General features: G+C 40.8%; 1 protein-coding gene across 5 annotated transcripts in view; it reads left to right on the forward strand.

Moving 5' to 3' along the window:
• The first annotated feature begins 466 nt into the window (after positions 1-466).
• st3gal3b (ST3 beta-galactoside alpha-2,3-sialyltransferase 3b) overlaps positions 467-12,222 on the forward strand; it is a 69,390-nt gene continuing 57,634 nt past the window's right edge. For 2 of the 5 annotated variants that reach the window (XM_080725159.1, XM_080725163.1), the window contains exons 1-2: positions 4,950-5,292; positions 8,122-8,269. In XM_080725159.1, coding sequence (XP_080581285.1) covers positions 8,161-8,269 — 109 coding nt within the window. In that variant the 5' untranslated portion in view covers positions 4,950-5,292; positions 8,122-8,160. Of the gene's footprint in view, positions 595-4,845; positions 4,918-4,949; positions 5,293-5,763; positions 6,233-8,121; positions 8,270-12,222 lie in introns of those variants that run through there. The other 3 variants (XM_080725160.1, XM_080725161.1, XM_080725162.1) reach the window with 3 other exon arrangements.

Here is a 12,222-nt window from a genome sequence, read left to right on the forward strand (position 1 = left end):
TAGCTTGTTGTGCCCGATGCGTTTATGGTGTTACAACATTTAGAAGTTCTCTCAAGACACAGTGTTAGTATGTCCATTTGTACCTCTGAGAGTTAAATTATCACTACAGTGTAAGCAGCATGTATGAAGTATGCAGCTCTGTTAGCCAGCAGAATGCTGTAGTGTACCTTCTTGCACATACTGTACGTACAGTATATCTTTTATTCCTCTAAAATCTAGTCACCAGACAATTTGACCGTACCCCTTTAATAGCCAAGAGTCACAGTTTATGCCATTGATATTTGGTGACTCACAAAATATGAATTATGGCTTTACAGAAAATGCCAGAGCAGTAGTTTCAACTCTGAAGGATAACAGGACAAATAGATTGTTGTTCTTTTAGCCAACCTTCCCGTTACTGGTTAACCAGTGTGTAGGTCACACTCATAGACAGCACTAAAGGGGACAGCCAAAATAGGCCTTTGGAATTGTGTCTCTTTGCTAGTACAGTACTGTCTCAGGTTTTGACCTTCGTTAAGTCATTAACAGAATCTGGTCTGTCTTGATCATACAAGGATCGGCATTGTAACTGAGAGAGAAGGACAACAAAAAAAGGTAAATTCCTGTTCTTTTATTTATTTATTTTTAATCTCTATGCAATACTGTACAATCCAGACATCTGTGTATGTGTCTTCAATCCAAGTTTGCTTTGTTTGAAACTAAAATAATATTTTTGTTAGGAAAACACAAACAAATAAAGTGTATTGGCCTACAGTAACTGAGAGTATGTTGATAGTAGCCTATAGCTACCATCAAATGTCTGAGATTGGTCAAAAGTAAGAATCTATTAGCTATCTTCAACCGCAATTGATCAAACCACTGTTTTACACTTGTCTGATGTCACTAAACATTATTATTATTATAATAATTTTTCTAATAGCTTTATATGGCCTCCTCATGTTGATTTGCTTAATGAAATTAAAAAACTGAATGATGTAATCTCTAAATTCATTCAATGACAATTGATGTGTCATGCATCTAAAATAGAAGATCATCAAGCTCACGTGTTGTGGATTTGACATGTTGTGGCTTCTTACTGTACATATCGCCATATTGAACACTCCTTCTTCCCCCTTTAGAAAGATGAGCCATTTGTTACATTATATCCTGTGGCCCAATGTACATTTTACAATGATGTAAGAACACTGTTTCCCAAGAGGTTTGCTGTGTGGGACAGATATCCCTTGGGATTTTGTGACAACCACACCTTTTCCATATATTTTTAAACTATTTTACCAATACAGAGGCAAATTATATAACCTAAGAATATAGATTCAAGATTCAAGAAGTTTAATTTGTCACTGACTTATACAGGTAGTGAAATGTTGTTGGGACTTCTCCCATGCTCAGACGAATTTGAAGCCGGTGGGAACGGTTCTCAAGATACGCGGATTACATACATACATATACACTCACAGAGATTTCTCGCATTATTGTAAGATGCTCTTGCAATGAGCTGTCATGAAATTTTGACTTGCCCATTGGTTTGAAAACCACTGGGGCTACACCGTAGGACTACATGTGCTGTATGTGTGTGTACATGTGCAGTGTCTGTCATGTCGGTTTTCCTGTCTCCGTTAACTTATCGCCTCAATTGTTTGAGTCATGACCACAAAACAAAACAGGAATGCTAAGGAGCATGGGACAAATATGTGCCCGTGACCTTGACCAAAAACAGCTTCCTCAGAAGGATAGTGTAGTAAATGAATTGTTTAAAACATGGCCTGATAAAACCCCAAAGAAACTCTGTGTTTCACGATGTTAAAATGGCTATTTTGGTTATAAAGGAGCATTGTATAACCTAAAAGTTACAAATCTATGGCATCTCTGTGAAAGCATGCACATCCAAACGATAAAAAACTAGGTTCTGCACATAAAAGCACTAAATATGGAAAGAGAGAAGTCAAGTCTGCACTCTAGAAAATGTTCCTGTATAAATTATTTATCACCACCACATCATTTCTATGGGAGAATTTGTGCAATCTTTACTTCTTTCTCAACCTGACTACTGGGTGTTCCATTTAATACCAGGATTTCATCAGTGGGATTCATACACTGTAGGCAACCTCGGAGCTGGACTCAATTATTGTTGACAAAATGCAAGGGTCACTGAGATGCATAATGGGGCATATGTACATGAAAACACATCCTTTTGTTGTATGAGAAACACACGCACAACGAGAGGACCTGACCCAAATGGAAGAGAGAGTTAAAGGAGATTTTTGTTTCTTCTGATAGAGGCAGAGTTATGATTAGCTTCATAGGCTTTCATCCTCTCCTTGGGGAGCTAGGCAATAAGTGGTTGCAGTCTGGTCAGTTCCCAGTGCTATGGATGTAAATAATAGGGGAAAGGAAAGTGTGCTTCATTCAAGCTTGAGTTCCTTTCTGTACTGTCTCCTTGCTTTCTTTTAGTGTCCCATTAGGACACGCTTATTTCCTGCCAGTGCGGTACCAAATAGTAGAATGCTTCATCTATGATTCAGATGACACTGGAATCAATTATTTATTTAGATCACCATGGTAAACCAATACTTAGAGCTACATGATTCCCACTGTGCTGTTATTGCATAGATATTAACATAACGTAGAGTTGAAACTTTAGAAAAGTCCAGCCATACATCTGTGTTGTTCCATTGCACATTTATTTTGCTAAAATCTGTGCAAAATTACAAAAACATTATTTTCAAATAGTTATAACTGTAAATACATTGTTCTAATTGTCTGAATGAATCTCTATCAGTTCTGCATATTTGTTGTATATTATCAATTAGAAAATGCTATAGTGTTTAGACACTACACACAGCTTCTTCCCAGATGGGTATCTTATCTTATTTGCAATGCAGCCATTGGTGTGTGAAGACTTTCTTGAAGCTGCTGGGAAGGACTTCACCAAAACTCCATATCAATAGTTGAGGGATTAGATACAAGCAAAGCCAAACATAATATGAGAGTGCACCCCTCTAAGCCAATTTTAACTGCCACACCATGAAGGAAATGCTTCACTTGTCAATTTAAGCTCCTGGAGTGAGCTTAAATGGGAGATTACACAAAGTATAAACCATGTGACTACAGTATATGCCTGGTGGAGATGAAAAAAATGCAAATCCCTGTCACAGTGCAGATAGCACTAGCATCCCTGTTATTGACAGTGATTCAGGAAATCCTGAGTGAGTGAAGGATTTCCATCTTGACTTGAAAGTTTCTCTTATCTAGACACCTGACACGATCATCTTGATGTTCATTTTATTGCCAGTCTGAAATCAATTAAGGCAATGCACACAACAGACAGAAAGACAATAAATGGTATCCATTAGACATCAATAGCATAAAAAACTGCTTCTTAGAAGGCACAATTAAGTCTGCCAACATTGGGCATTCTCCCCCAGGTTAACCACTGCGGATATGTGATGTGCTTGTATCTTGGCAGTAAACAACTTAAAAAGATGTGCAGCGGATTCACCGTTTATGCTGTTAAGGTACACGCCCATCATAGTCATATCTACTTAGACCCTTCCTGCCAAATAACTTACTTATCCGATGAAAAGGAAATCTACCCACAATACAGAAATAACTCATGGTTTCCTCTTTAGCACTTGTCAGTTTCTGACAAACACCTCAAGTTGATTAACAGGATGTCATTGTGAGTGTGAATACAAGCATCTTGCAATATTTTCCCCAAAATAATACCTTCAACTTCAACCCAACTTAGACTTCAAGTTTATTGTCACGTCACAAGTTTACAGGTGTAAAAGAGTGGGTGAAATCATTTTCCAAAAAGTAGATACTACTGTGTGCAAAGGGCCATTCAAATGTTTCCAGCTGCATGCCAAATAATACCAAGATGTTATTCTCATACAAGCTGACATGATGCCACTCAGTGGATGTGGATGTGTGTTTTGTACTACTCTTGTTTCTTGGCTCCTGCTAATCTTCTGACCCCAGATGGAGAACAGTAGGGGAGCAGATTGCATTTCCTGCTTGATTCATTTATAGACGCTATGCTGTATAGTGTATATGACACTACCCACCATAATGTAAAAGAAAGAGCGTTTTTTTCCCCCCTACCCTCCCCAACATGGCATTCAGCCCACAACAGCTGTAGGTCGGATGTTGGGTCTCGCAAATATCATGATATAGAACAAGACCTTGGTCCAAGAGGGGAATTAAATTAATTAACAAAGCAATACGAGCTGGTGATAGGTATCTGTTGTCAACAGCAGCATGGGGAACAGCACCCTAACCCTAACCTATCATGTGGGATGTGGTTAAGAACCCTGTCACTGTGGTTCTCTTACGGTTGGGTACTTGGTCTGGCAATATATCTAACCATTCATATTATATTTGGCAATACAAGGTCAGTGCTTGATGGAGACTGATCACCTGGACGGATATATCCGATATCACAATGCTCTCATGACATGATGTCTCATGGTACTATGCTGCAAATCTATTTATGCACTATTTATGCTCAAAGGAGATGTGAAACTGAAAAACTGTCTTGTTGTGGCTAAGTTGATGACAACACGCCCTTCAGCGCATGCAGCCAAGCCACAAAATAAAGTGCAAGCAGTGCATTAACTATTATGGTGTACTACTATGCATAGGCAATTGAACAAGTACTGTACATTATTACATCTAGCTATCACATTGCTGCTGAATAAGGTTAACGACAATAGGGGGATTTGATGGGTAAATAAAAGCATGCAGCAACATTGCAAAGGCATACAATGCCAATGTAACAGCTGACGAAGAGCGAGCCACCACGTGAAGAATGAGCTGAAAAGGTGCATTCAGCTCAGTTAAAAGAGACTGAGAGAGAGGGCATAGTAAATTCAACTGGAATACCCATGTGACTGCTACTGACAAACTGAGCTGTAGGTCTGTGACTCTGTGGAGGAGGAGGATGATGATGATGATGAATTGATGATGATGGTGGTGATATGAGAATGATGATTAAATAGAAAAGAGTGCTTGTTTCGTTGTGCCGGTGTGTTGAGCAGGCTGATCGGTGTGTAAGGTTAATGGGATTGGGGACGGGAGTCCGGATAGAAAGAGAAAGCTGCGCCAGCCAGCCAGACCGACTGAGCGTCTTGAGTTCACACTGCTTGTTGGGGAGCCTTGATCGCTGGATTTCGACATGATGGTCGGGAAAGGGGGGAGAAGAACACGGTCGTGTTATCGACCTTTTCGTTATTTAAACTAAAGGCATATGTTTTTCCCCTTCTCATCCAAGGACTGAGCGTAAAGGGCAAGGTAAACTGTTCATATTTTCTCCTAATCTAATCAATCGAGGGGGCATTACAAAACCGTCCACGTCTCGTGTTTTAGTCGAAACAGCGATGGTGGTAACGGTAGTGAAATTAGGCAAAGCAGCGGTTTGGGTTACAGCAGCTTGCGTGTCGTTGCTACAGTATAAAAAAACAGTTATTGTTATTTCGCCAGGCGGTGGTGCGCAGCATGCTGTATTCAAATATAATGTTTGGTTGGTATTATCTGAAATGTTTTGCTTTATGATTCTAAACCCAAAGCCCATTGCCACTCATTTCATTGCGGTGTCGTTGTTCTGACTGCAGCAGGCCCGCTGAGGAAGGACATCAAAAGACAAATCACTCAGCCCGACGTTCGTCGCGCGACCGCATGTCGCTGGACAAACATGACGTATTTTCAAATGGGGTAAAATGTTCAATTTGAAAATGTCATTTTTGTCGAACAACACGGGGCTCCCGCGACGAATGTAAATGAAGCCCAGCTTAGCCTGCCCTACGAGTACCAAGTTAGCTACTAGCTGTTAGCTACGTTCGTCATCCTCAGTAACGTTTAAATCAAATAGAACTTGGCATATATTTGGTCCTGACGGGCCGTGTAGTGTTACTTCAGTTGGGACTAAAGCCTCGATGAAGATGTGAAAACGCGAAACGTGAAATTGAAACGGCACAACAGATGTTTGTTGAGCTGTTGTTGTATCATAAACATAGCTGATGGATGGGACCTGTCGCAACGTACCGTTATTTCTGTGGCTAGCGGCTAAATTAGCCAGTTAAGTTACCGTCCCTTGTTGTAAGTGGAATAAGCGAATGCGATGCCACACAAGGGAACACGGGCACATAATTGTTTTTAACTAAACATTAGAAAGACTACTGGAATTTGATTCAAAGGCAACGGTCAGCAGAGAGAGAGAGAGAGAGAGAGAAAGGTGACACTGTCCGCCTGTGCAGTTTCTTGTTACTTCACTGTGTCCTCCTGTCTGTGTGTAATGTTGTTTGTTGATGGCTGTTACAATATTTCATGTTATGTTTGTGTTGCTATAGCATGCTGCTACAAATGCGTTATGTTGATGATGATGGCTGTTAAAAATGTGTCGTGTGTCTTGTTGCAATGTTGTGCTCTGTTCTGTTTGTGGTGTTGTAGTGTTGATATGATTGATTGAACACTTTATTGATTGAACACTTTATTAGAAATGTTAAATTTGCATAGGAAAAGGTACACGACAGTACAGTTCATTGGTACAAGGTCAACTAAAGGGATAAGACCACAAGACAGCTCCCTGGTTTGTTTAAACTGGGGCCCGTTTGTACTCAATTCATAGCATACAAAAATGATGGTCATTGTGATCTCTTGTGTAAATGTTGATGTATGTTACAACAATGTGTTTTTTGTTTGTAATGTTCTGATGGCTGTTAAGATATTTCAGTGGATCTTAACCCCTCTAGTCAGTAATTTGATATACATGCAACCGTTTGGCAGAGTTATGTAATTCAGCTATTCAGTATTCTTGAGTAATCTTGAAATCTGAAATGCCATAGGCTACTGTCAAAGGTTTATAGCCGGGGCTGTAGCTACACGTCTGAGTACAGTAAAGTTTCACAATTTATTGACCACGCTGTGTTTTCATGTTCTATCTAGCACTGGGCAGGTGGAGTGACAAATCTCTCCCTCTACTCTGTGGGTCATAATCAAGTTTGCTGACTTGGTTGAGGCATTAGAAGTGGATCTGGGATGGCTCTCAGTGCAGCTCAAGCACCACCTGCCAAGATTTTATAAACCCTCATTTGAACTCGCCTCCAGCTGTTCAGAAGATGAAAACAAGCAACTACATTCTAGGAGAAATCTAGCCTCGGATCCAGGCATTTCTGAAATGAGGCCCAGTTCTAACAGTTTATTGCCTACTACATATCCTGATGGCATACTGTGTTTCAACAAGTCTTCTGCAATGACATCTAAGAGAGAGATTTTTGCTGATGGAATTGTGATTAAACATAAATGCATGATATAAACGTAATAGGTAACCAAGTGTAGATGGATAATTTACTGTCATAGAAGAATGAGTCACAGATATTCCACACATATGGGTCATGGTCTTATCTCATCTACCATAAGTGGCATGTATGCTGGGAGTGAATCACAGCACATAGTGGGTCATCTTTGGTCAATTTAAAATCTCTTCGTCTACCAACGCAGTGTTTACCACTTGTTGGAGCAGTGGCTTCTATTTAATGCAGTAGAAAGGACTAGGCAAACAAACCAACACAGATTGACGTTTGAAATTTAATTATTTCATTGATTTCTTAGCCTTCACTCCCCATGTCTTATCTCGTCAAAATTCATAAGGAGAATGCCCAAGCATACTGTCTACCTTCTGACTAAGGACGAGAAGCGACCTCGCCCTAAAGGCGAGAAGCGACCTCGCCCTAAAGGCGAGAAGCGACCAGTTATGGGCTTAATATTGAAGACATCAGGGATCTCCATAAAGGGCTTAAAAGGGACAAGGACAGAATTAATTCAAAGATCTACCCTTTGGCTGCACCTCATTGGCTAAGGGCCCTGCCTTTGTACTGTCGGTACAAAGGCAGTGTCTTACGTCATTTTGAGGAGAACTTGACTGATAGATTACGTCATTTTGAGGAGAACTTTACTGATAGATAAATAATGAAGATAACATACGTGTGCTCGCTTTCAGAGAGCCCACAATTACATTTGTGGTTACATTTCAGGGTAATGTGTTTTTTAATTGCTGGAAGACCCACTCTACTAGAGTCTACTTCCGGTGGGAGCTATAAGTTGAATCTCGTATTGTTTTCTTAGGTGATGAGCCAAATGGTGCCATATCAATGACTGTAGACCATGATGCCCTCCCGCAAGCTGCTGTTCGTCCTGTGCCCCATGCTGGTCCTGGGCTTCATCTACTACTCTTCTGGGAAGCTACATCTGCATGTATGGGGACAGAAGCCACGTGAGTAACACTTGGGCAGTTTTTAATGATCTTTCTGTTTGCTTTTACCCGTTTGTCTGTCCCCTTTGTATTGCCAATCCTGTGCCATATTTCCCTTTTTTCTTTTCCTTTTTCAGTTCCGCCCGGTCATCTGAGAGCTCTGAGTGTTTTTAGCCTGTTGTTATGGAGCAATTCCGTTTGATGCCTGTATGTTTATTGCTGTTTGTCTCTGTCTTGTCCATCAGTTCAACTTTTTATGCTTTCAGTCTGTTTGCTTGTCCATCAGACTGTGTGCCACTGGCTCCTTGCTGGGTGTCTAGGACAACTTTTTTGAGTTTGCTTCAGTTCATCTGCCAGTCCATCTTTCACTTCATCAGAGCCCCGGATGTTGTGGGAGAGCTTATCAAGGTTTATTTTAGTACATCCACTGCTAGGCAATCTATCTCAGAACTAATGGGGACATTTGAATGTTTTTTGTAAACATTTTGCAGAGCATGATTGACTAGTGCCATACTTTTACACCCACTACTACTGTGTTGCTGTTGCCTTGTTTCGACCATAGATAGAACTAATTCAGAGCTACTTAACTCCCCCCTTTTCTTTTTGTCTCCTCCGTACTACCATCATTATCATAAAGAACTCATCAGATGAAATGGTGATGCCAATATTTGTTTTACAGTTGAATCGTTAGATTTTTAAAAAGCCTAAAACAAGTAGAGGGTGACATTGCATAGAGTTTGATGAAGTTGGGTAATACATTTTACATACGTTTTCACACAAACTTTGTCCAAGAACACCCCAAGGCTGCATAAAATGGAATATAAGCAAGTTTGCTAACTAATTGAAACATACAGTAGCTTATTGTGAAAAGCACATACTTTTCAGAATCAGATTGGCTTGTTCAACTGTTAAGAAAACTGACACAAATGTTTTTTTTTATATCATCCAGAATCCATATTTCTGAATTACTGGTCAATTGATGTAGAATTAATATTCAGCTGACATGCATCAGTGGATGATGGTCCATACAGGGAGTGAATAGCATTTTTGCTTTCTCACTTCTCCTCATTGTCTCCTTTTCTGAGGGCTCCAAACATAGGATGGTGCAGGTTGCACCATGTAGCTGAATGGGTAGAAAGCCCGCCTGGGAAGAGGAAGGTCCCAGGTTTGACTCCGGGCCCTGGTATTCTGGGAAAGACACTTAACTGTTAACTACTCCTCTGTCGGCAGCAATCAGCTGAGTGAAGCTTAAAACTGAATTCCACCACAGGATAAAATGGGTGTAATTATTACTTCTGGCAATGCTTTGTGTTTTTTTATTATCGTGTCAAACTCCTGGCCCACAGGATGACTATAGGGATGATTTGGAGTAAATAGATACCCGAAAATCTTTGAATTAAATTATTTGCGTCGTTATAATCTCTGTGTGGCAGCCACTCTCTCCTTGCTGCTACTGTGCCGGCAAAGCTGCTGTACATCAAAAACAATGGAGGTTAGCAGCCAGCAGGTGACCGCCTGCTGTGTGTAAGCGGCTAGCTCTTTGTGCAAAATCAATAGTGGTACAGAGTGCCAGACCTCAACAAAATGTGTCGTTTATTATACGTTTCTAGACCACCAGTCTTCTGATAACAGCGCCATGTGCACATTCCCTCCGAATGCACGCATCATAGGCATACTATATACATATATATACATATTACCATTTTAGTCCTGGACCTGAAATCGATAGCCTAGGAATGCTACCCATAATGCCTTGAAACCTTTGCCTTATATTGTAAGACAGAATACTATGACAGTATTCGGGCTTGTCAGTGTTGGGTGTGCACTCACGCATACAGGTTGACCAATCCGGCCGCCAACCTAAAGTTTGTTTCATATGTCATGTTGAAAAACATGAGCTTTCCACTATTATGTCTGTTTTTTTTTATCACATTTTGAAAGTTATGTTGCTTAATCTGCTCTTTCGAAGAGAAAGAAAGGGGAATAGTGACCCATGGTTGGGGTCTCTGAACCAGCTATATGAAACCAGCAGAGGGGGCTAGAAGATTAACTCTTCTACTGGAGAACCGAAATGAGACGTTTTCATTGGCAAAGCCCCATTCTTGGGCATCAGTCAGTTGGTGGTATTTTCTCTGAAAAGCTGTCCACAGAGCAGCTCCTGGCACCGTGAGAACAAACGTCAGTGTTTTGAAAGGCCTTGAAATAGCCTGTAAATAAGTGTCAAGTTTCACTATTGTTAACTCTGTTGGCTGCATGTTCCTTCAGGTTAGCTGCGTGAATAGTATGTAGATAACGTGGAGAAATTACTATGGTAGAGGCTAAAGCATCCAGGAAGAGTGATGTACTGTAAGAGAAGTCTTTTGGATGGAATTGTAAGTGGAAGAGAAGCTTTCATCAGGGCAAGAAATTGGAAAGAAAAATGTAATATTCTCTCCTCCTTAGTTATTTCTGTTCTCTGGCAAGGTTGGGGCATCACTACTCTTATGGCATCATGGAGGACTGTTGCTTTGGCTGTTGTACAAATTCAAGTGTGCTCCCTCAAGCTGCCATGAGGGAGGCATCCACAGATGCTAGACGGTACATTTCGCTGTATGCTGTTTAATCTACAGACAACATTATCAGTCTGCCCTTAGTAGCAACAGAGAGAAATGTATTGTTGTCTGCCTGTGACTGAAATTGAAACACAGTTGAGTGTTTTTTTTTGTTGTTGTTGTTTTTTTTTCTCACATGTCTGCAGCTGATTATTAATTCCCTTTGTGTGATTCATACATGGACGGAACTGGCACTTGGATGCAGTCTAACCACTTCCATGCTGATTTCTTAACACAAAGAGTAACAAACCAGATCAGGTTTTTGTGGGAGAAGGGGGGGGCCTTGTACTAGAGATGTTGGGACATTGTGCGGTGCCGTGATGCCACCAGATGTTCAGATTTGGACGCTGGATGTTGGTGGAACAGGACAGAAGTGCATGTCTACAGTTCCTTCCCTCTTCCGTGAACCATGGCTGGATAAGCCACAGAGTTTTGCATTGAGCCGATCAAATCTGGATAATCTCTCTTCTTCACTATTTGATTTATTGTGCAGACGTCACAAACCAATGCCAGGGCCACGGGAAGCAAGCTGAGCCATTGGCACTGCTCATTATTCTTGTCTTTCCATTTCTTAATTTATTTTTCTTTTGCCAAATAAAGTGTTCTGTGGACTATAGATAGATCATGTTAGTTACCGGTTTAAGTTCTCCATGTCCTCATGCATCCCATTTGGCCCTCAAAAGGCCATTGGCTGTTTTATTAGGAAGTTGAGTGCCATCCCTTTTCTAAAACGTCCATACATTTAGTTGATGAAGCTGATCCCCTACACACTTGAGTGAATTATGCTCGCTAGCTACCAGTCGGACCATTTACCGTAACGTCTAATTTCTGTATGTCGTAGTGGGTTTATCCGAACGAAAATCTTGAGTCAACATTGTTGGTGTTTGTGTTCCACACTTTTGACATGTGCCTGGCACCTCGGTGTGCGAACTTCAGACTAGTAAGTTCATATGACTGTTGTCATTCCTGTGGCAAGCAGAGAGGATGTTTGACACCTGTGAGGCTGGCGCGCAGAAGGGGGCCCGTTCCGTTTCAGTTTACAGTCAACAATGAGGGTCCACCTTCACTACTTGATGCATTTTGTCCTGAGACTTGAGCACAATGGTGTGACCTATAGCGCTCTTTAACATGTAAAGGAGGACACAATGGCTGACATAAATACAGTATACTATAGTATACACCATGTCCATAGCACAAAGGTGTTTCTCTGCACACAAGTCCTTTAGTCACATTTTCACATAATGTGTGGTATCAGAGTTCTGATACCACACATAATGGACTGACCGCAAAAACACAATCTTAGAACCTATTGAAAATGAAAGTGTAGTTTTCTTTTCATCATTTAGCCAAGATGCCTAATTATATTAAGTCCATGTACTGCGA

The sequence above is a fragment of the Nannobrachium achirus genome, assembly GCF_963921795.1.
Source record: "Nannobrachium achirus genome assembly, chromosome: 5".
Classification (NCBI taxonomy): Eukaryota; Metazoa; Chordata; class Actinopteri; order Myctophiformes; family Myctophidae; genus Nannobrachium; species Nannobrachium achirus.